Source organism: Netta rufina (assembly GCF_964035555.1).
Source record: "Netta rufina genome assembly, chromosome: 6".
Taxonomy (NCBI): Eukaryota; Metazoa; Chordata; class Aves; order Anseriformes; family Anatidae; genus Netta; species Netta rufina.
Window position 1 is genome coordinate 1185612 of NC_140129.1, and position 24701 is coordinate 1210312.

The window sequence follows — 24701 nt, forward strand, 5'->3', positions numbered from 1 at the left end:
CAGCGGAAGTCCCGCCCGCTCCTCTCTCCCGCCGGTGGCAGGCGGGCGTGGGGAGAAGGGGGCCGCGGGTTGGCGGAGACGCACGTCAGTCAGCACCGCGCGGCGGCCCTCAGCGGTGGGGCGGCCCTCGGGGAGGGCGGCAGGTTCGGGTCCGCGCGGCGCGTGAACGTGCTTCCGCCTCCCCTCCGCCGCCTCAGGGGCGGTGGGTAGCCCGTGGGTCGCAGGGCCCCGGCCCTCGTGGGGGCGGCGGTGAGGCCCGGGCGGCCGCGGCCGGGGGTGGCCTCGGGGCGCCCGCCATGAGCCAGGCGGAGCGCAAGGGCGGCGCCGCCCTGGAAGTCAAGTTCGTGCCCGACGAGGCTGTCCTGAGGCACATCGCCGACGACGCAGGTACGGCCGGCCCGGCGCCGCGCCGCGGGCGGGGGTGCGGGGAGGGCGAGCAGCCTGGGCCGGCTGCTTGGCAGCACGGGGCCCGCCACCGCCTCCGCTTTCTCATCCCTCTGCCTCTTCCGCCGTTTGCGCCTGTCCCGGCACGTGGAGGGTGCCGTTACCTGCGGCTGGAGGGGAGCCCTGGTGCCTCCACAGCGCGGTGTAGCTCGCTTCCCTCCCCGCCGAGCTTCAGCGCGCCCTGAGAACCACCTCAACGGGACGGGAGGCGGCCGCCACGGGGGGCTGCGGCTGCAGTTCTGACCGCTTGTAAAGGCCGGAGTCTCAGTCTGCAAAATGGTCAAAACTTGCTTGCACGTGGCGTGGAGCACCCCGAGCCAACGCTGCCGTTGCTCGTGTTTTGAGCAAGGTCAGGCAGACAGTGTCCAGAGGTATCTCAGCTGAAATTCCTCTGTGAGCATACTGGTGGTGTGCAGGCTTGGTCTTTTAGACTTGCTCCATTTTTCTATGGAAGAGAGGGGATGCTAAATGTCACCTTCTTCACGTGGCATTTGGAACTGCTACTGTGCGTGTCCCTGCCATTTCTCCCAATCTGTGGAAGCAGGCGTATGTTGAAATGGGGATCACGTCCTCACAACTGACTTCAGTGTCTAGCTTTTGTGGTAAAGGTGACCCTAAAGCTGACCCTAATTGCTTTAGGGTCAGCTGACCCCCATGGCACAGACCATCTCTTCTTTTAACAGGAAATCTCTTCTTCTTTGTTTTTATATGTGCTTTGCACAACAGTGTCTTGGTCTGTTAAGGCGGTAGCTGCCTACTACTGCAATTGAAATCACAGAAAGTAAAAGCTTTTATAACAATTCTAGGTATTAAAGTACGAAAAGACAAAACTCCACTGACAGTCAACGTGAAGAGATTTGTGAAGAAGCTTGATGCTCTCTCAGATGATGAAGCTCAAGAGTTCCTGGAAGAGAAGGACTATGTTGCTGCTCTAGGCATATGTGCTCAAGGTATTGGCTGGGAAAACTTAACACAGCTATTACTTCAGGAGGTACTTTTAGTGTTAGCCTGTACAATGCTTATGAAATTGTTCTTGAAGGCTCTTAGTTCTAGATATGCTTGTGGTAACGAGTAGAGGAGAAGATAATGATTTCTAGGATTTTTTTTAACGGTGCTTATAATACCTGCAGTGGTATTGCCCGTGGTATTGTATTGGTATTGTATTCCACCTCTCTAGGGTTGGAAATGTATCAGTGCTTTTAAAGTGGTTACAAGTAATATTTCTGTTTTCAGATTTGATGGAAAATGGCTCAAGTGTAGGTGGTAGTGAAGTTTACTCATTCCAAACTCCCAAACGCTCCAACAAAATGGCAGAGCTGGGTATGTTTTCCTCTTTCCTTGTTGTCCTGGCTGGTGGTCTTTTTGAGTACCCCTGTGAACATGATCCGACTCTTCTGTTCACTAAAAAGATATATTTGTACTATTACTGTGGCTTTTATCTGACTCTGAATCAGTCTTCCTCAGAAACAAAAGCTTTGCACTAGGGCAAAGCAAAGGCATGGTGGGGATAAGAGATACATATAATGAATAAATACATAAGAGAAAGTAGAAGTTTCTTAATGCTGGGAGAAGTATTTGTATGTACATGCCAAAGGATGGCAGGCATTTTATGTGTGTATCTTAGAAGGATGTATGAGAATAACTTGATGCATAGCAAAGAGTTTAATAAAAAAAAAAAAAAAAAAGTAGTATTAGTTTTGGTGTGGAAGGGGATTTCTCCTACGTAAGTGTCTGTGTTTGCTAGGCTAACTGTGGGCTAAGAAGAAGTTTTGTACCTGATGTGTGAAACTTCTTTCCTCTCCATGCCCTACAGCCTCTGAATTAGCCCAGATGCCAGGACAGAGTGTTGCATCTGATCACTCTGAGTGCCCTGAGAAGACAACCAAAACCCCTCAAAGCAGCAGTAAGTTCTGTGATGCTTTGGGAAACTGAAGCTGAATGAATAGGTGTTATGTTCATGTTTGTGTGGTAAAGCAGATGCTCGAGCCCCAGATTCTGTCATGCTTGAGAATTCTGGGCAGTTTAAATTTGTAGGCTGAATTTGCATGGCATCTTGTTCACCTGGCTGTTGTGCCTTATGTTCTGTCCTGCTGGTACAGATGAAACAGTAACTTCTCTCTCATCTGTTGCTGTCACACTTAACAATTTCCTCTGTGTTCAACACAGATGCTTGCACTTGAGTTTTGAGCTGAACTGGTATGCTGAGTGCCAAATGGGTTGTGGGTGGGATTGCATGTGTGTTCACATGTAACTTCACAATTTATGATTTAGTTTTCAAGCACTTAATGCTGTAGGGAGAAGTAAAGGTGCAAGAAGTCAGTGTGGACCGAGATTGGCAAGAACACGTTACTTTGTACTCAGAAATGGAGTCTGATGTGCTTGGGTGGGAACATTTTTATCAACCTGATCCTGCTGAGGGCCTCCCAGAACTGACCAGAATTAAAAGCTGCCTTCTGTGAAAATAATATTGACTGACTTTGATATCTCATAATTTACCTGTGGGGAACTAAGAGCTTCCGCCATACCACTCAGGGAGCTGATACTCTGGTGCAGTGTACCTTTGAATAGTGGATGCCTATTTTTCTAATGAAGCATCTTGTGCTGCTGTTGAAAATATGCAGTATTCTGTTATGCTGTTTCTTGTCCTGCAGAGCATTCAAGTTCAAACAAAGTTCAGCAGAAGGTAAGTGATGATTTATTTTTTTAATTCACTTTAGTACTTGAACTAGCCAGTTACTATAGTTCTGGAAAGTAAGGATCTTGAAAAACCTCACCCACATTATTATAGGTTTGTCTCTGTCTCTGCTAATGCAAGTGAGAACCAGAACTACCATTAATCAAGACTATGGGATTTAGAGTCAGTGTGCAGATCACTGGGTTTAACAACTTAATTAGTATGGGTGGAGATTATTTCTGTGCATTACACAAATGAGGATATTAAACAATATCTTAATATGCAGTTAAACTCGTAGCTTTCCATTTCTCATTAAAGGAAGGAACAACCCTAATCATAAGGATAGCAGTGCTGTTAGAACAAGAATTCAAGAACTGTAACGCTCTTCAGTTTCTTAAATTATCATTGGTTTATTTAAAAAAAAAAACAAACACACACATTGTGATATCGGGGAGATATCTTGACAATTTATGTCTGCTTTTGTGATGCTACATATGCATACAGTCTACACCTGTCAGCTGTGGTTATAGAGAGAGTGCTGTGAAACAGCTGTTTTTCTAACACATCATAGCATTGTTCTAGAAATGTGTGCAGAGCTTTTCTTTTGTAAGGTTCCCAGATGGGAGATGCCCATAAGAGATGTTGTTTTGGGATGCCGTATTCACTCCTTGATGATACCACATCCACTTTGACTGGATTATTGCAAACTTGATCTGGTGTCTTTGTGAGGCGTGTGCTTTGTACATGTCTTCCTTAGACATGCCACCACAACTTGGTGACCTTGGCCAGCTCAGATTCCATTTCCTGTACTCCTTTTTGGTTTAATATTCTGAGTGGGAGTTTTTATGGTGGGCTTCAAAATGACCCTGCATAGACATTGTGATGTGGAAGATGACTGCTCAGGGGAGCAGAAGCATTTCCAATTCATCCTTTCTTCAGTCTGACTCTTCTGAAGGGGCCAAAGTTAGCATCTTGGCTGGAGATTTCAGTTTTCTATGTTCCACCTCAGGACGTTAGTTGAAAGAATTAAGCCCTTTTTGCATCCTGATCCTACCTCTCTCTAACTGTGAATGGCAAGGTAAGAACTCTATGGACTTACTGCCTCTGCTCTCCCAGTTTCTTGTGGGCTGTAATAGCTTGGAAATGAAGCCTGATTCTATGCTTTGCTTAGCAAAGGGCTCTTTTGGGGAGGTATATGCGACTTCTTCTAATGCCCTTTTTTGTTGTTGTTACAGAGTAAAAAGAATGATTTTATGTCTACCACACCTTACAGACTCCGCAAAAGGCTAGCAGGTAAAGATAAACTTCTGCAGTCAGCAGCTATGGTCAGCAAAGCACTGTGTTCAGAGGAGAGTGCTTCACCTGCTTATGGTCTTCTGCCTGTAGCAGTGGACTGATTGAAACAGCCTGATTCATCCTGTACAGTGTATAGAAACATCCCCAGGGAAGCCCATGCAGACCTTTTCCATACAGAAGTTTGCTTCGTAGGAATTGGGTGGAGGATTTAAAAGCACCTAGTTGCTGAGCTTCAGAGACATGATCAGAAGAGGAAAAGTTTTGAGTAATCTTACCTGTGCTGACACTTCAGTTTGGTATAATTGCTTGAACCAAGTCATAAAACTTTTTGTTGATGGCTGGGACATTTGTGGCAAATTATTTTTAATAACTGGCTGGCTATATGCGCTCAGAATGAGTGCAGAGGAGAGCTCAGTGTGTGACATTTCATGTTCATTTTCTTCTTGTGTTGAAAGACCATGACAGACAGATGCTGTTTTCTTCGATCAACATTGTTGAATCGAACACCTTGTTGAATCAACACCTTTCTTATAGGGTGTGAACCAGAAGATACCCAGCTTGCATGGTTGGCATTTGGGAAAACTGATACAGAGGCCCTAAGAAAAATGGGGAAATACATTATCTACTTTTATTCAGTTTTTAGGGTAGAATTGTATTTCTTTGCAGAGCTTTACTAAACAATATCTGCATTGAAAACGGAATGAAATGTCTGTGTGTTTGTAGTCCTTGTAAGCATTGATGTTACTTTTCTATGAAAAACATTTAGGAATCATATGCTTGAAAAACACCAAGAGAATGTATGTGAGAGATAAATGGTGCAAAATGTGTTCTGTGTAAGAATTAATTGGTAACTTCTAACCTTACATTTATCCTTCAGCTCCAGATGCTTACTTAGAAAGTGAAAGTGAATATTCTGCTTCCTGCTCAGAGGAGGAGGATGATGAAGAAACCCAGAAGGAAGTCAGCACTGTTTTATCAAGTCTAAAGACACCAGCAAAAGCTAAGGTTGCATCTACACCTCCTTCCAGAAAAAAAGTAACCAAAAAAAAGGACAAGATGGTGAGTGTGCAGAAAATGTACCCCTGAGCCAGCAAGAGTGAAGGGATGTTTATTAACAATAGGCTGTCAGTGACTGCACCTAGGGAAGAACTGCTAGATTTATTTCAAATTAAACCAGCTGGGTTGGCTTTTGCTGCATTTCTGAGCGAATGATTTCCATCCCTGTTAGATGGGCATCATGTGAGCCTATGGGCTAATCCAGTCTGTATTCTCAGCAGCTACAGAATGAGATGTTCTAAGATGTCTGTGAAACAGGAGACTTAAGAAATGATGAAGAAATTGACTCCTGTAGCACCAAAAGTATCACACTTTACTTTCTGGCTTAGTGTTCAGTTTTGTCATCTTATTTCCCTCCAGCACCAGGGATCCCCCCCCATATTATTGCTGTGTTCTGCTCCCTCTGAATATCTTCTCTCTTTTTATCTCTGGTAAAGAACCATTTGAATGCTTAGCTTTGGCAGAATGCTGCTGTAGAAACCATGTTTACAAATGTCTTCTGGATTTCTGTTCATCCTTGCTCTGTGTCTCACACTGACCATCTTCAGACGTGTTTGGGGGTACAAAGGGAGAGGGGTAACTTGTTAGCAGAGGTGTGGCTGATTCTTGCTGTACATTTTTAGAGCAACCTGGTGGAGGAATACTTTGAAGCTCACAGTACTTCCAAAGTGCTCACTTCGGATCGAACACTGCAGAAGTTACGGAAGAGAAGATTGAATCAGGTACACTTCAGAGTGAATCGCACAACTCACAGAGCTTTTGATTTATTGGGTAAAGATCTCTCCCATCAAAATTGCCTGATGTTGCTATTTTCACTTTATCTCTGCTGGTGATGTTCTTGGTGGTAATACTGATTTATGCAGGGGTTAGGTAGCGTTTCAAGCATTGTGTCTCCCTTATGCCTTCCTGCTCTGAGCAGGGACAGTGACAGTGGGCTATTGCCCAGTTGTTGGGACCTGAGACAGCAGGGAAAATGCAGGGAGAAAGTTGAATGCTGCAGTTATGAGAACAGGTTAATATTTGATTTGGGGGGAGGAGAAGAGGGAAAAGCAGAGTTGTAGGGACCTACACTAAAAATTATCATCAAACAAATGTTTTGTCAATGAAATGCTATGGGGGTTTATAAGTGGTCTTGATTATGTGTAGAAGAGATGGAGAGAGCCCTTTTCATCTGTGCATTACTGGGTTGAACCCTGTACAGGATTGGGACAGCTTTAAATGTTGTCACCTACATTTTTTTCCATATGCCACTTCTACGGCCAGTTTGAAGTAAGCAATTGTATCTTAGAGAGACTTGTATGCACAGACAGGAACCAGGGAAGCATGTAAAACAGGCAAATTGCTCTTGTGTCCGTGCACCCATCTGGGTTTTAAAAGATGGCATATATGCAAATTGCCTGATGCCTAGTGTTGTCTAGAATTGCTACCCAGAGAAACATCTGGATTTTTAACAAGTTCTTTCATAACAGCTTTAGACCAAAATCAAGGCTTTCAGTATTAAATCTCTGCTGGCACCAAAGAAGGTGAAGGTTTAGCAATTCTGTCTCTCAGTGCTTTATGTTTGTCTGGTATACTGCAGCTGCCTTTTGTGCTCTTTCCAGGGTAGGTTGTCTTCTATTGCAGGGGAGTGAAAAGCAAAGCTATTAAAATTGAATAGAAAGGGAGGCCATTGTAGATCTGATGTCACATGTCATGCTACTGTGCTGTTTAAACACCAACATCCCAGCGCATCTTTAAAGCTGAAATAATCCTTAGATTCTTGATATTTTGAAATAACACTTTCTCTACAGTTATGGTTTTCTTCCTCTGCTGTATTTGTTTTGTATTTTGCTTTTCTATGATTATGTTTATGAGCATTCTGTTACAAACACAAACATGAATCATTGCTAACATGTTGATTGGGGTCCTTGCTCCTGTGAACTTAGTTATGGTGTTGGTATCTTCCTAGTACCATGCTTGATGCTGTTTTAAGTTCTAAGCATGTCCGTTATTTCCATAGTGGCGTTCTCATACTCAGCAGGAGGAGATAAAAATGGTGCAGTAGTGGCACAGATGTCAGTTCTAGTCTGGCTAGTTCTTGTCTGGCTGCCACTTCCCATACTAAGGTCATTTACTCTCTGCTTTGTTTCTCCAGTAGCAAAGCTATTTTTAGAGTCCTCAAAGGGGGTGTACATGGAGAAACATGAGTTGACTGCACCATTGGTGAAAACCCTTCTAACCTCTAGCTAGAAAACATACATGTACTAGAGGGGCATTTGTAAGGACTCCAGGCATATGTCCTATTTTCCTCAGCTTTGTGTTACTGTCATCTTACCTCTTTCTCAATGCAGCAAACACTGCATGACCTTCTGGAAAAGTCTCCCCTTGCCTATGCTGCTGAAATTGAAGAGCTAAACCAGCAATATGAGTCCCTGTTTTCCAAGTGGATGTTGCAATTACAGTAAGTATCCAGTGAGAACTGCTGAAGAGACCTAGCAAATAGGCATTGCCATAAACTTACCCTCATATCAACAACATCCTGGGGATGAGATAAGGATTTTTTTTTTTGCTTTGATTGCTCTAATTTAAAATCAGGTGACACTATTTTGCACAAAATTTTCTGAAGACCAAATAATATCTGACTAACTTCTTGAACTGAAGTGAATCACAGAATGGTTTGAGTTGGAAGGGACTTTAAAGATCTTCTGGTTCTAACCCCCCTGCCATGTACAGGGACACCTCCCGCTAGACCCGCTTGTTCAAGCCCCATCCAGCCTGGTCTCCCATGCTTTCAGGGATGGGAGATCCACAGCTTCTCTGTTTCAGTGCCTCCCCACCCTCATAGTAAAGTATTTCTTCCTAATGTCTAATTTAAATGTACCCTCTTTTAGTTTAAAACCATTACCCCTTGTACTATTGCTGTTCTCCCTGATGAAGAGTTGTCATGGTTTAACCCGGCCAGCAGCTAAACACCACACAGCCATTCGCTCACCCTCCTCCCTCCCTCTCTGGGATAGGGGAGAGAAACGGGAAAGTGAAGCCTGTGAGTTGAGATAAAGACAGTTTATTAAGACAGGAAAATAATAACAACAATAATAATAATAATAACAACAACAATAATGATGATTATAGTACTACTAATAATAATGTATACAAACAAGTGATGCACAATGCAATTGCTCACCACCCGCTGACTGATGCCCAGCCTAACCCCGAGCAGTCCGGCCCTCCTCCCCAGGCTAGCCACCCCTATATATTGTTTAGCATGATGTCAGATGGTATGGAATTCCCCTCGGCTAGTTTGGGTCAGCTGTCCTGGGTCTGTCCCCTCCCAGCTCCTGCTGCACCCCCAGCTTGCTCGTTGGTAGGACAGAGCAAGAAGCTGAGACGTCCTTGGCTTGGTGTAAGCACTGTTCTACAACAATTAAAACATCGGGGTGTTATCAGCACTCTTCTCATCCTAAGCCAAAACATAGCATTCTACCAGCTACTAGGAAGAAAATTAACTCTGTCCTAACTGAAATCAGGACAAGAGTCTCTTCTCCATCTTTCTTGTAGGTCCCCTTTACGTACTGGAAGGCCACTATAAGGTGTCCCCAGTGCATTCTTTTCTCTATGCTCTCTCCGTCTTCATAGACGGGAGAGGTGCTCCAGCCCTTTGATCATCTTCATGACCCTCCTGTGGAGTCACTGCAACAGGTCCATGTCTTTCTTTTCTGGAGGCCCTAGAGCTGAACACAGCCCTCCAGGTTCAGTCTTATGATAGTAGAGGAGGAGAATCACCTCCCTCAACCTGCTGGCCATGCTTCTTCTGATGCAGATTTCATCATTTTGATGAAATGAAGTTACATTCTACCTCGCTAGTTTGTTCCTCTAAACCAAGATAGAGGGCATTTACAAATAAGGAACATGAAAGATGAGAAATGTGGCATTTCTGAACAGCTGATTATGCTTTCAACAGTATAGTTGGTACTGAGTAGCCCACTGTCAGTTTCTTCAGTATGTGGCTATCCTCAGTGGTGTAGCAGTAAACTGAGTTTCTATAGTACCTAATGGTCTAGGTAAGAAGAAACCTTAATGCTGTTGAAAAGGTTAGCATTAATTTTATCTGGATTTGCATGCATCTTGGAGGAAAGGAGAAAAGAGTAAGCAAGAAATTAAATGAGGAAGTACAGAGAACTGTGAGACTCTGAAGTGCTTTAGAGAAGACAAGCCACCAACTCTGAAATGAAGCACTGAGGCGGGAGCAGATGCTCATGAGGAGAAAGCCCTTTGCAAGGGAGTGGATTATAAGAGAATTCGTGTTCCACGGGGAGTGACAGAGCATATGAAAAGCCTTGAAAGTTGAAGACTTGCTGGAGGAGGAGTTCTCTGTGACTCAGTGACCTGGAAAAATGCTTAGAGTTGTATGTGGCAGGGTAAAAGGAACAAATCCATACACAATATTGAAATCAGTGAGTTACCTTAAGTAAGGTGAGGACCTTACCTTTGTCCAGTGCTTTTTGAGCAACCTGACACTTAGTTCTAGTGAATATGATGTTTTTCCTGCTCCTCAAAACCAAGTAAAGATTTGTGAATTCCTACCATGTTCTTTTTATGCTTTTTCTATGTAACAATCAGGATAAGGAAGGGATATGAGAATAAACAGATTTTGCAGTAAAATTGTGCCTGTGGATAATAGTAGAAAATCACCTTGCAAGCTTTTTTTTTTTTTCCTTGTAGTGACTGACCCCTAGTAAACATTTAATATAATCATATGGTGAGGGAGTAAATGTGAATGTTTGTTAGTTGTCGTTAGTTTGAAGATGCAGTTCTAGTCTCATACTCTTGGACAGTACCATTTTCTTCCATAGATGTTTTGCGAAATCTGTGGTCCTCTAGTCTGCTAAAACACTCCTTTAACTAGGATGAACATGCTGCATTTTGGATATCTTGCAGATAACCTTATGTGTCAACTGTGAGCTGAAGGTAAGCCTGGAGTTGACGAATTCCTTAAAAATGTGAGAATTACAGAGGCAAGATTGCAATCATTCGTTTTGCTTAATGACAATGTGAATGTATAAACCTAAAAATGGACTTTTACTTTTTTTTTTTTTTTTGATTCAGTCTATTTACTCACTTCCCTGCAGCTTGGGTTTCAACATTGTGCTTTATGGACTGGGCTCAAAGCATGATTTGTTAGAGAAGTTTCGCATCTCTATGCTCCAGGACACCGTTCACCTTGTAGTTAACGGATACTTCCCTAGCATCACTGTGAGATCTGTAAGTGTGAGAAAAAGCTCGTATGTTTAACTAATCATCCTGCATTACAGACACCTCTAAAATCTTTCAATGTAAAACGTCAAGGAGAGCTGCTTGCAATAGACTCTTTATAGCAATAGACTCTTGAATGAAGAGCAGTTCCTCTTTTAAGATTTTAAAGAAATGAGCCCATGCATTTTTGAAGGAATTGCTGTGATTCTCATCAGTAATATATTAATCTGTCTAAAATGTTATTTTATGTCACTGTTTTGAAAAAAGAGTAGCAATTTTTGGCTTACATTGACTGGAGAATTTTACGGTAAAAATCAGAGTATCTCTATCATGACAGTAAAGGGCTAATTTTCAGATATTCTGCACCAGGTTCTTCAGTGCCAAAGCCCTTCAGAAGGGGCAGTGGTGACTCTGCTATTTTCTGTTTCAGATTCTCAATTCCATCACAGAGGAGGTACTGGACCATATAGGGACCTTTCGCAGCCCCCTTGACCAACTTGAATTCATCATTAAAACATTTAAAGAAGGTAAAATGACTGATTTTTGTACTTAAAAACAGTAGAGTTTGCTTACTGTTAGGGGTGCCTTTCCATGCTCACAGTTTTCATATATGCTATTACAGTTCTAGTCTACTGTAGCTAGTGTTTTCTAGTCTTGAAGTTTATGCTACTTCTGAAAACGTGCACCAGAATCATGTGCACATGATCCCAATCTCTTATCTTTCTCAGTGTTTAACACACTAAGTTCTGTGGAAAAAGAAGGAGGAGGACGTGAGCATTCTGGCAAGTCAGAGGCTACTCAGCCCTTCAACAAGCTGAAATGCTTGTGTTTCTTGCATTTAGTATGATGCCTTTGCGCTTTACTCATATGGTGTTTCTGTAGCCACGCGTTCCCTGGTGGAAGACAGGATGGGTAAATTCCAGTTATATGCGGGAACATGGTTCTGAGTGGCTGCTTGAGGACCTGATACAAACCTTGCTGAGATGAACAGAACAAAGAGTTGGAATGACAGCTGCTGATGGATACCAAGTCCCATGAGCCCTTTGGAAAAATAATCCCCTGGGGGGTGTGTCTTTCCATAAATTTCATTCTAGGCTGGATTAACGCTTAAATGTACATGGTTTAGTGCATTCGTCATGTAAGCTTAATATATGCATGTATGGATGTTAAGATGAAATAAAGGACAGCAGCGTCAAACAAGCAGGTTAAAATTGTTTCAAAAAGCCAAGTTAAATGGGTACTGCCACACTGAGTGCTTGATAATTCTTTGTTTTTAGGTTGTATTGCTTATGTCTACATGGAAAATTGCCATGTAATCTTAATTGTACAGGGATTTGTTGGTGTTTAAATGTTTTCTCCATCCCTATCTTAGTGTTTTTGGTGGGACTGAGTGAAAAAGACTGATTAATGGCAGTACCCTTTTGACGCTACATAAATCGGTTTCATGTAGTACACTATAGCTGATCTGACAGGGAGTCTGAGGAACTTCTGGTTTCCAGTGACAGCCAAGTATGTATTCATTTGCACAAAAACTAGCTACTCTTCCATAATTATTTCTGGACTCAGGAAACAGTTGTTCCTTAGGGATGACTACAGCAGCAACAAGCTAAGTTGGGAATCTACTGTTTGTATTATCCAAGCTCAGTCTTTGTAACTTTCTTTGAGGGCTCAGTGGGAAAGAATTCTAATGAATTCAGTAGGCTTTGTATCCAATCCTGAATAGAAGATGTGTTTTCATTGTTTGAGGAAGGGCTTAAGGATCCTAGTCATACAACTTAAAAGCAGCTGAACAAACTGTGCTTAGACTTCCCTCCTAACGCGTGTTTGAACAACCCTGAATCACTGAAAACTGAAAAAAAAAAAAAAAAAGAATCACTGAAAACCATAGGTGACTCCTGGAAGGGCATTGAGCAAGTAGAAAGTTTTTTAAGATTAAAAACTTTAGATTCAGGAAGAATAGTAGCTGTGATGAGAACTGCAATACAGTGAATTGAGAGAAAGCCTCTCAGCTGCTCAGAAACACCAAGTGTGGGACAGCGATCAATGTAAGCTGTACAAGGGAAGGTATTTGATAATGGAGTGGTGAATGTGAAGTGTGGTGGAACATATTTGTCCTAGGCTGCACTGGGAATGGGAAACCACTTTGTGTGCAGTTTCTTTGATTGGTTCTCTGCTTTTTTTTTTTTTTTTTTTTTTGTGACCTTACAGATTCATCTTTGGAGCTCTATGTCCTTATTCATAACCTGGACAGCCAGATGTTGAGAGGAGAAAGAAGCCAGCAGATCCTTGCACAGCTGTCCTCTCTGCCTAGTGTTTACCTCATTGCCTCTATTGATCACATCAATGCTCCTCTCAGTGAGTCCCCTTGGGCCTGATGTAGCAAAAAGAGAAGAATCTGCATTCTACTTAGGGGCTGCTGAGTGTGTTTCATATGCTCATGTATTACTCTTGATGTGCAAAATTGACCTGGTGATGTATGTATGATTGTAGCAGCTAGAAGCCCTGATTGGGACTGTGGCCTTGTTGAAGCAAAGCTGTATAAAAAAAAAAAACTACCAGTCTATATATGTATGTGTATAAGAAAAAGACTCCAGGCTTCTGGCACCCTTTGACTTAGGGACTTACTGAAATGGAGATTGACTATTATGGCTGTCACTGCATCTAAACAATTTTATCAGCCAGAAATTCTTTGCACAATGCTGATTCTGGAATGATTTACAGCATATCTATGAAGCTGGTATAAAAAGGGAATGTATGCAAATGTTCTGTTGCAGAGAATTGTCTTGCCTGAACTGTGACTATCTGGGTGCATGTACTACAAATTTCATAAGCATGCATTATTTTCTCAAATATTGTAGTAGATCTCAGTACATTTTAATATTGCTTATTTAATGCCTGAGAAATGCTAAACCTACTAATTCTGTCTGCTTTTTCTTTCCTCTCTGTCTAGTGTGGGATCAAGCAAAGCAAAGCCTTTACAATTGGCTTTGGTATGAGACAACCACGTTTAGTCCTTACATGGAAGAAACGTCTTATGAAAATTCACTGTTAGTACAGCAATCGGGATCTTTGGCTTTGAGTTCCCTAATGCATGTCCTGCGCAGTCTCACACTGAATGCCAGGTAAGGCACTGTTACACTTCACAACAGCACCTACTGAGGATCCAGTCTGTAGTAGGTTACTCTGGTTTTCTGTGTTAACTGTTACATACATCTATACACCTAGCAGGAGGCAACCCGGTTTTCTGACAGTGCATTTCAAGATTAAAATGATGGGACCTGGTTTCCATGTGATCGTTTACTTTAAATGAACAGTTTGGATAGCAAGCTTTATCCAGTGACTAGATGCATGCACCAAGTCCTGGTCATGAGGGAAATAAAATATTTGCTTTTTTTTTTTTTTTTTCCTGTTTTCTTCCCCATCTCCTTTCACTTAGGGGGATATTCAGACTGCTTGCCCAGTACCAGCTGGAGAACAAGGACAACCCATCTTACCCAGGTACATATGGACCATTTCCTCATTTGTTTGGAGTGGAGTGGTGGTGTTGCAAGCTCAGTCACAGTGGCACTGGCTTTGGATATGCAGGTTACATTATCAGCAACAGAAGAGCTGTAACTGTTGGTTCTGTGAGTCTTAGTGGCATAGACTATCTTTCTAGTGGTGCTGAATCTTACTCTAAGAGAAAATCAATAGAGTGGCTGGATCCTAAGGATCTCCTTTTACTGTTGTCTACTTTCAAGTTTAGACATTATTTGAGACAATTCAGGGAAGACTGGAGTTAAAAAAAAAAAAAAATCAAGGAAAAAAATGAATTTGCACAATACTAACACCGATTAAACTAGGGGAAAAGAGGATATTCGGTTCCTGTGCTGCTCTTGGATGGCCTCTAATGTGTACCTGCTTTCTAGGATATATGTGGAATATGCTGTCACTGTCTCTAACAGATGCTGCAGAGGATATGAGCAGTATGTTAATTGTTCAGAAAGACAGAAGTAAGATAGTAGGGTTGGAAACTGAAAGGTGCACTATGCTGAAAAGTGCATTTAAGGTACTGTTAAAATTGTTAGGCAGACAGGGTGACTGGAATGTTAAATCAAATTTTTCTGTTGATTACTGAAATATTAGCTTTGTTGTGTACTTAAAGTGATGATGGTGCTGTAGCCATTGTGGTGTAAGCCAAAGCAATGTTTGTAGGTGGAGATAACATGTATCGTTAGACCTGGAAACATGGGACAAACTTACCACTTCAGTTTCTCATTCTTGCCCTTTTCTGTCTCCAGGCCTCTCTTTCCAAGACTTCTACCAGCAGTGTCGGGAGGCTTTCCTTGTAAACAGTGACCTGACACTCAGGGCCCAGTTGACAGAATTCAGGGACCACAAGCTCATCCGGACCAAACGGGTGAGCTGGGGGAAGAACATAATTCTGGGAATTCAGCTATCTTAAACAAAACACTGCTTGCTTCCTTGGAAGTATTCCTAAGACACAAGTCTGCAGGTCACAGTGAGGCTGTATTGTTTGAAGTACCTGGGGACTAGCAAAGGCTAAAATTGTGTAATTGCAGCTCTTTCCATGTCTCCATTCTGTGAACACCCTTCATGTAGATAGGGGGCTGTAAAAATGTGTTGTGCTTTGGTTACTCTGCAACCTACAGGTCTTTGTGGAACTCAACTTCCTGAAGACTTTGAGAAGTGATGGATTCTGGAGGCTGCCAGTTTGCTTCACAGTTACCTATATTTGCATGTTTGAAGAGTAGAGGCTAGCCCTAATAATGAGGCAGTATAGCAGTGCTAGATGTGGGAGCAAATGTTGAGGAGCTATGTAGTGACAGAACAGCACAGCCCACCAGAAGCTTTGAGTTTTCTCGATGTTTGTACATTTCCAGTGTTGCTCTAGGGAAATATTCCTGGTTTTAGAAATGTAGTTGTGAATGCTGGACAGCTCTCACCCCAGCTGCAAGTACATGTCAGCATAGCAGTGCTATCTAGTGTCTTACATTGCACTGTGCACTGGTGCTAACAGAATGTGTGTTGCATGTCTGTTCTCAGGGAGCTGATGGTGTGGAGTACTTATTAATTCCTGTAGATGACAGTACCTTGACCGACTTCTTAGAGAAAGAGGATGAAGATGTATAACGTCTGTCTGTTCCCAAAACATCTACGGCAATTGCTCTCAAGGGCTGCTGGAGAGGGGCCTATACTCAGATCTCTTTCCAACCCCAAAACTGCTGGACTACTTACTGAAATGTAATAATTGTAATGAACAGTGCTTCTTGTTCAGCTACTTCAGGTAGTTTGGAATGATGACTTCTGTAAGCAAGGTATTTCTTGCTCTGAAGTTAGATTTGTCTGCTTTGTCTCTTAGCTCAGATGATACCTTTGTGTCTGTGCAGGCAACCATACAGTTAGGAAAACTAACTCTGTGCCTTCTGCTCATTACCTCACTAGACATGAGGGTTTGGTTGGAGGAGTTCACATGGGAAGTGCAAACCACCAGATGGTCAGAGCTTCAGTTTGTATTTGTGATGCAATTTTTCTCAACTGAGTGCTTTCTGGTACTCCTTTACCAATTAGACAAGACTGGCTTCCAGTGTATAAAGAAGAAAAGATTTATAATGCTAAGAGACCTGCCTTGACTGCACAAGGAAGAGAATATAAGCAGGACAGGGTTACTGTGGGTAACTTATTAAATTCTGGCAATAGAACTGAAGGACTTTCCCAAGCTAGAATTCTTTTATAAGTGGATTTAGGTGATCAAAACTGCGATGGACTCAAGCCGTTGCCTCTTGGTGAGGTTGAGAAAATCCAGCTTCTTTCATCTGCTTTCCAACTTGTAATCCAGGAATGTGAAGAGGCTGTGAAGCTGGTTTATTTTTAAAAAGCTTGATTGTATATATGTATTTTTTACATCAGGAGTGTCCATTGATCCTGGAGGAAGCCTTAAATGCCACTTACAAGCTCTCCATTTTAGTAGCCCTTAGAGGTTGGGAGAATGCTGAAGTTTTGCAGCTTTTCTTCATTGTATTTCTCAGGTATGTGGGAGTAAGCCCTATAGTTTCTTCAACTGTAGTCTGCCAGCCAGACTTCAGGGACTCATTATGTCTAATACTTGGTAGCTGTGTTACAGCTCAATGTTGTAATAGTACATATCAACCAAATAAAGTACTTTATTAATTTTCATTAGCTTGTCTCGTCTTCCACAAATGTTTTTATGTTATAGGAAGATAGAGATTTTTCTGGCAGTTATGCGAAAGCCTGGTTTTCATTATCATGTCAAATATCTGTGCAGATCCTCATGCAGCATGCAGAAGACCTCAAACTAATTAGCAAAAGTATTTTATGGTCTTTTAAGGTATCAAAATTACAACAGTTTGCCTGCTTTTTACTGCCAGTATATAGCATTAGAAAAGAACCAAAGCATCACATGGAATAATACTGTTACCTGTGTTCCAGGTGTTACCTGGTATACCCCTCACTGACAGAAGCCACAGGACAGAGGTTTACATTCTGAGTTTGGTTTGTATAGGAAAACACAGGATATCTACTATCCTACTGTCAAGTAGATTCTTCAGTGTAGGAACTATTTAACTTTGCTGGAGAGTCTGATGGGGGAAAACTGGTACATGCTAGCAGTACTCTCCATATTCCTTCAACAGAACATTTTCCAACTAACATCCTCTTTTGGTATTATGTGCACCTGTGTTTTATAGGCTGCAATTCCAAACTTAGCAAAACACATCAGATCCTGCCTGCCGCTGCTTAGGCTACCATCAGAACCACTAAAACTGCGATCAAGGCATTGTGTCTTACCCAAGCTCTGTAAGTTAGCTTCAGAGTTCATGAACAAGTGCTCTGATTTATTAGTTAACGGTTTTGGTGGAGTATCATGCAAGTGATGCCCATACAAGTCAAAAACAAATGCAGGAAATACCACCACATATCTTATAAGAGGTTACCTTTGAATCAATTCTTGGCTGATACTGTGATGTAAGCATGAAAGCTAAAGAAAATTACTGTGAATTAATTCCCGTGTTTTTCTTGTTAAAGTATTTCAGCCTGATTTCAGATTGTCTGGATGACTATTCCACCTATGCATTGATTTTCTCCCTCTTGCATTCAGTGCATATACTAAGGATACTGGCTCTTCGGTATAGATCTGGTGGCATTTTTGTCTTCTGCAGCAATTCTGGACTATTGTATTTGGAGGGATCAGTTGTACAGTTCCCTGCTTTATTTGGGGAAGAAGGAATTTCTTTCCACTTCGACTCTCAGCTTACTCAAAGGTCTTCATGGTATTGATAAAAATGACTGCTTTTTTTTATATACCTTAGAAGACTGAACAAGTAACATATTCTTTAGGTGAAGTAGGCTGGCTATTTCATGTTTTGAAGTTGTTTCATTGAGCAAGAACACAAAATAAGATCTAACAGAGGGGGCTTAAAATGCTTTAATGGTGCTGTTACGTTGTATTAAAATACATAATGTGGCAGAAAGCCTCTGATCACAACATCACATCAGTGTTCTGACGCCACTGTCTAGGACCACTGGGAAAGTCTGAATAACAGAGCAGCTTCTTGACATTTCTCTTGGGCACTTCTAGTAGTGCTCTACTAAGGAAGAACATAGTCCTCAGTTACCTTCTTAGCTGAAAGAGGGAGATGTCTAAGTTACGGGGAAATATTTCCCAGATTTCTTCCATGATTTTAGTCTTCATGTGGTCTTCAAAGCCCTATGGTTGTACAGGACTCCAATGCATAGAGTTGCTGTGTACAGCACAGTAAAGACGTTGCCAAATAAGCCAATTTTATTTTTTCAACTTAAAAAGATATAGTTTGTAAAGAGATCTTTACAAACTTGGGATGGCAGTATTTTCAGTTTAAATATTCTGCTATTATGCACATAATCCAGAGTTGGTAAGATACTCAAATGGTAAATTTTTCTTTTTAAAAAATACAAATTCCCCAGAGGTTACTGATGGTGGAAATACTACTTGTTCACTTTTAGTAATCCTGTAATTAAGAGCCATATGTATAGAAGCTGTTTCTATAAAAAAGTAACAGGTACATTAAATTAATTACAACATTAATAAGGGAGTTAATAGCTTATTAAAAAACTTCTAAAGTTTTTTTTTTAATTGAGGGTTCCTCTGTTAAAGAGCTTTAAAGCTGCATTAATGGTAGATTTTGCAATTGAATGCTAGTACCAAATACCTGAATTCTGCTCTGTGTCTGCATATGAGCTGTCTTAAAACTGTTAATGCAAACCAGTGATCCATACCCTTTCATTAACTATTATCAAGAGTTTTACTAGCTAAAATGCCAGTGACTTGTACTGACATAACCACAGTAGGATGAAACTGCTCTGTAAGCTTGAAAAGTCAAGTTTTCATATTCTACCCAAACCAACCCTTGAATGGTGTGGTTATCAAATATATTTAATAAGAGTATGTAGTAACAGTGACTTTATTCAAGTGCAACCCACTAACTGAGTAAATCATATTTGAGTAGCTAGAAACAAGCATTCATTAGGTATCTGACGTAACAATATATATCTCAGACTTTGGGGGAACATAAAATACAATCCTATACTGAATCAATTCAGAGCATCTTCATTAAGCTTACATTTGGATAGGTCTGTGCAAGATAGTATGAAATTCTTGATTGTGTTCTCTCACCCCTTTTTTTGTTCTTTTCCTTTTATGCCACCTGGAGGGGATCTCTGTCCTTCTCAGACACAATGATGTTGATTTTGTTCTGTAGGTGAATAGTTAGCATGTCACCCAGCTCTGACAAAAAGCCTCTCTCAGTGTTACTGTGCTCACACAGAATAACACTTATTCCGTTGGCAACTGCATCCAGAATATCATGGTGGGACATCTCTCCTGCCATTTTGAGAAAAAAATGCCATGGTAGATTACACACTGTTTAGGAAGCCGTTTCTTTGCAATGTATGCAGAATCTTAATTAGAAACTGGGAAGATGCAACAGGGGAAGTAGCCCGTAAGGAGAGATGCAATGCCATCTGCTCAGTGTAAAAACATGACACACTCTAGCATCCCCTGAAGAACTTTCAGCTGGTGTCCCCAGTGTACAATTGAGCAAAACCACAGAAATTCCATGCTAATTTTGAATAATAGTAGAAGATTTTGCCACTTAGGGCAGGAAATAAGTGTGCAGAGTGGTTTGGAAGTGGACTGTCTAGATGTCATACATCCACTCAACAGTGTTGCTATTGATGGAGGATAGCAACTGAGGAAGGCTTGTCAAGGCAGCCCTTGCATTGTGGAGCAAGCTGTAGGAACTACCTGTCACGCTATCAGAAAAAAGATAATGGACTAAGTATCCCTTTGGTCAGATATGCTATTATGGTCATTAAGTGGAAGATTCTGTAGTCTGTTACATTCTATCTTCCTTCAGAGAATTCTGTAGGGAACTGAGGAAATATGTTGTATCTTGCCAAAGGAAAAAAACACTGAAGGTTATGATACACTTTTCTATCAAACACTGATTTTGAAATCATGCGTGGTTAATGGTTACTTGAAATGACCATCAGTGTGCCATACAGCCATCTGATCTATGTTACCTCTACTTCAGTGTTACTCTGTCATTCCGGTAACTGATCATTTCTCAGTTGTAACAGGCAATTTTTTTCTGGCCAAACCTTTCAACAGTCAACTCTTTCTTCTTTTTTTGTAGTGCCTATTTTTATAAAGATAATGAAACAACATAATCTCTTACCTGTGAGGTAGAGGTCAGCTTCCGTTCCCTTCAGGACACTGCTCCCAGAACCAGCACAGAGAGCAGCTTTCTTCACTGGCGAATCTGCAGGATACAAGGTGCCACAATTAAACTTCTTTCTCTCTGTTCAGCCTTTGCATCAGTATTGCTATTAACTGTTTCACAATAACTACTACCTTGATTTTAGGGCCAATGTAAATTTGTCGGAGGAAGAGATGTGTTTGTCAGTTTGAAAGAGTCATAGGCCCATAGCATCTCTGATAGTAAGCAAAATCCTCTATGTACCAAGAAGATGCATAGAAATTTTTCTACAAGGGATTGTGAGAGCGGAAAACTCCAGCATAAAGACTTGTTGCTGGCTACTGCAGCTTAGCTCTTTCTAGTTAAGTGTTGTTGGTTGGGTTTCTGAACTCTCTAATTCTCTGCTACTTTTTCCAGGACTCTACAGTTCCACTGTGTTTGTTTTCCAAACTAATGATGCCACTAAGGCAGCATCTTCTCTCTGAGTTATAACTGGTTCCTAATTCTTAGCTTTCAGAAGGCCAATCTCATTGCAAACTGAGAGCTCCTCCACATCATCAAAAATTTGCCTGTTTGCTATGACTGCTGATTCCAAGCTATTACATATCGCAGAATCACAGAATCATCTAGGTTAGAAGAGACCTTCAAGATCACCTAGTCTGACCTAACACTAACAAGTCCTCCACTAAACAATATCACTAAGATTAGTCAAGTGATGTAATCAGGTTAAAAAAAAAAAAAAAAAAAGTTCTCAGATGTATAAACTCCTATTCACATCTAAAATGGAATCACAGATATGTGGTAGTGACAAGGAATTTAATTGTGCATATCTAGTATGTTCAGTACAAGAGGTGGGGTGGGCAAAGAATTTTCAAATTCTATTAAGGTTTTACAGTATGTTGCCATGCAATTACTGTTGATGTGACTGGAATCAAACACTACAATCCCACACCACAATGACGGGTTTCAAAATAGGATTGTTTTGGTTTTAGTGCAATTGATAGTATAGGAAGCTTGTAACAAGACTTTTGTCTCATACAATGCAAAGAGTTTTCAACAAATTTGCTCTCACAAATTCTATTAGCTATGCTTCTTGGATAGGTAACTGGGATAAGAGGATACATGTTCCATTTAGTAGTGACCACCCTTTGAGCTAGGATAGTTTGCCTTCTCTGTCACCACTTCTTCTTCATCGAAGCATGGATGGTTATATGTTCAGAAGGATACCAGAAAGCACTTACTATTTTAAGGTGCTTTTAAATTTAACTTTCAGTCACAAAAGGGATCATACAGTGAGGTACTACACACTTGCATCTGATATCTTGGAGAGAGAAATATTAGTCATTATAGAAATTATGAAAAAGTATGTCTCGTACTCAACTTGTGGTATCCCTCCTTCACACTGACAAGCAGCATAATACAGAATCGCCAGTCAGAAATAAATATGATGCTCTTGTTCCATGATTGTATCACAGAAAATCTAAAACACTGACTCTTGCCTTTAACAGTGCTTCATACTACTTGAAAATAAACCTATCCAAGGCAGAAATATTTTACACTCCCTCACATACACTCACAGTACTTGTATTCCTGGAATACTAGTTCAAAGGGGCAGTCTTACTGGCAGGTTTGTTTACCTAGTGTCTTGCCTGTTCCCAGGGCTAGGCGGACGTGGGGTAATTTTAGGTGACTTTTGATACGCTCGATAATGTCTGACAAGGAGGCTGGTTTACTCAGTGTGCATAGACGTCCCATTCCAGTATGTGGAAGAAGAGGCTGAGGGGAAAAGAAATTCAAATTACTGCGAGAAAGCTGACTCCAGAAGTTTACACTGTTTTCTCTAACGTACAAAAATGAGTATATTGGGTGTTAAGGATGAATACCTCTGTACTTTATGAACAAACATGTATGTGATGTTCTTAAATGTAACATAATAACTAGACTAGCTCTCGGAACTGATTTTAGAACTAGTTCAGACCACGCAGCTATTTTCATTGTTTGTGAAAGTGTCCATGGCTTCAAATCCCTAGAGGCTAGTATTTCAGAGCACTGACAGGTAGCACAGGAAACCTGTAATGCCAGTGAATGCTGGACTTAAGTTTTTAGGACGGTCAGCTCACACAAATAGTACATTCACTGGAAGTAATATGTGATTTTCATACCTTTTGTAGTATGAGAATCTCAGTCTTGTGATCAAGAAGGCTCTTCTGGGACAATAATGCCACCACCTCTAGCAGCGCTTTCTGAGAGCAGTTCAGACTGACTCGTGTTTGCTCCTTACCTTCAACCCTGAAGAAAGATGTGCTTGGTGTTTACTAAGAGACTAGATAAAATTTCAGCATCATATTAGTAGAAAATAAAGCTGTTCTATCACAGAGGATATTCTATCAGAGAGAAAGGGAAAAAATAGACACCAGACATGGTAATAGTCTAGTGTACTCTACTTTCTTGGAGTAAACAGATACAGGAATTTAACTCAGCTGTCCTCATTAAACTTCTTGTAAACACTCTTCTTTACCACTTCTAATTCATGTGATGCTACATGCAATTAGTTATCACGTAGTATAACATGGATTGATCAGAAGGGGATGATTATCCTGTAAGTTTCTCAATCTGTTGCTGAAAAAATAGCAGCAATGCACAGAGGAATGAAGTGGTTACAACAGTAAAATACAGTTCAAGCAACAGAAAAAACGCAACATTAGAGAGTGAAGCAGATACCTGACAGGGAAAGTAGTGAGACAGAAGATCTCCTGGATGTCTTTGGTTTTGGAGAGCACTGTCTCTAGATGTTCAGCGGTGTCTGCACAGAATTCTATTCGGTGAGTGCCTTCAGTTGGATAGCTTGGAGAGGTTGATGGGTGCAGTGGGACGGAATTACAGGCACCTGAGAAAACAGCGCCGGACTGCAGCTTTAGAGAGTTGGATGATGTAGCAGATACTGAGTTAGCATATATCCAAAAGAGATGCAACTTTTAGAAAATTTTGCACTTGAATCCATTTTCCCTGACCAGAAATTAGGACTCTTTTCCTGTTGTCTCCATTAAGCACAGTCTATTTTAAGTGCAAAGAAGTTGATGGATATATATTATTTTTCATTCTTAATGCTGTTCAAATTCTATCCTAAGAATTTTACAAAACAAAAAAAATAGTTTCTGGTTTGTAAAGCAGGCTGGATAAGACACAGTTATTTTCATGAATTAGCCACAACATAAAATAAAAATCTAAAAATTTCTGATACTTCTAAGGCCTGTAGAAACAATGATATCTTGTACTTTAGAAATTAAAGGCAATGATTGAAAGTCAGCTGTCTACACTCTTCAACCAAGATAGACAATAAATATGCTGCACCAGTTCTGGCTATATCCAATAGCAAAATCACGCATCTGGAAATTTCATCCAGTGTTTGTATCTCGTATTCCTCACCAAGATGAATCTCCCTAAGAGATGGTATGGGTACTTTGAAGTACTATAATAACAATTTTTAAAAGTACTCAAATCATATTTGCAAGAACCAGAGGAAAGGAGAATGAGAAGATCCCTACATGGAATAATTTGATGAACATGATGAATACTGATGAGTAATTTGAACCAATATTTTGTTCTTAACAGAATCTCACCAAGTCCCTTTGTTAGCCAGTTATTGACGCCATGAGGTATGGCATCATATGCTGTGTGTGGGGAGTAAATCCCAATTCTGTGCTCCAGAGCTCGGACCACCAGCCGTTCCTTCCAGGTCTTCCACGTTACTCGCTTGAGCGGTGTGAAGATAGGGGGGTGGTAAGAAAGAATAAGGTCTGCTTTCTTCTGCACTGCCTCCTCCATTACTTCCTCGGTGAGGTCGTTAGTGAGGAACAGGGTCTTCACAGTGTGCGGCGGGCTTGGTTCCACGAGCAACCCCACATTGTCCCAGCTTTCAGCCAGGGAGAGAGAAGCAAAGTTGTTCAGAGCAGAAACGAGTTCCCCGAGATTCATAAGGGAGCGCGAAGGCAAGCGGCCCGCAACACGGATGCAAGACAGAGGTCGGCTCACCAGCTGCAACATGCGGGTACCTGCAGAGGGGGGAGATAGCGGGGGTAAGCGCGGGCACTTACCGGGCCGCGGGGGCAGAGCCGTCGGGCTCGGGGCGCCGTCCCGCTGCCTCACGGAGGCGCAGGCAGCCTCGTCCCGCGCAGCTCCGCCACTCACCTCACGCCACAGCAGCTTGGGGCCGAGTCTACGCTGGGCCCTGCCCCTTCCGCCGC

General features: G+C 41.5%; 2 protein-coding genes across 5 annotated transcripts; one reads left to right on the forward strand and one right to left on the reverse strand.

Moving 5' to 3' along the window:
- Nucleotides 1-127: 127 nt before the first annotated feature.
- ORC2 (origin recognition complex subunit 2) lies at nt 128-20526 on the forward strand. 3 transcript variants are annotated; one of them, XM_084289552.1, is made up of 17 exons: nt 128-387; nt 1251-1394; nt 1678-1764; nt 2258-2347; nt 3096-3127; nt 4354-4411; nt 5292-5473; nt 6094-6192; nt 7801-7910; nt 10579-10711; nt 11133-11229; nt 12911-13057; nt 13653-13824; nt 14139-14200; nt 14983-15101; nt 16613-16731; nt 20395-20526. In XM_084289552.1, the coding sequence occupies exons 1-17, from the start codon at nt 297-299 to the stop codon at nt 20426-20428; spliced, it is 1776 nt and encodes a 591-aa protein (XP_084145678.1). In that variant the 5' UTR covers nt 128-296; the 3' UTR covers nt 20429-20526. The 3 variants fall into 3 exon arrangements, with proteins under 3 accessions (XP_084145678.1, XP_084145677.1, XP_084145679.1); XM_084289551.1 differs by lacking the exon at nt 20395-20526 and having other exon boundaries at nt 16613-17305; XM_084289553.1 differs by lacking the exon at nt 20395-20526 and having other exon boundaries at nt 15749-16745.
- Nucleotides 17488-24692, reverse strand: NIF3L1 (NGG1 interacting factor 3 like 1). Of its 2 annotated transcripts, none has more exons than XM_084289554.1 (7): nt 24646-24692; nt 24078-24509; nt 23179-23344; nt 22620-22746; nt 22095-22233; nt 20437-20520; nt 17488-19580 (listed from the first exon to the last, which is right to left on the reverse strand). In XM_084289554.1, exons 2-7 carry the CDS (start codon nt 24499-24501, stop codon nt 19396-19398), a joined length of 1125 nt encoding a protein of 374 aa, XP_084145680.1. In that variant the 5' UTR covers nt 24502-24509; nt 24646-24692; the 3' UTR covers nt 17488-19395. The 2 variants fall into 2 exon arrangements, with proteins under 2 accessions (XP_084145680.1, XP_084145681.1); XM_084289555.1 differs by having other exon boundaries at nt 24078-24370; nt 24552-24662.
- Nucleotides 24693-24701: the final 9 nt, after the last annotated feature.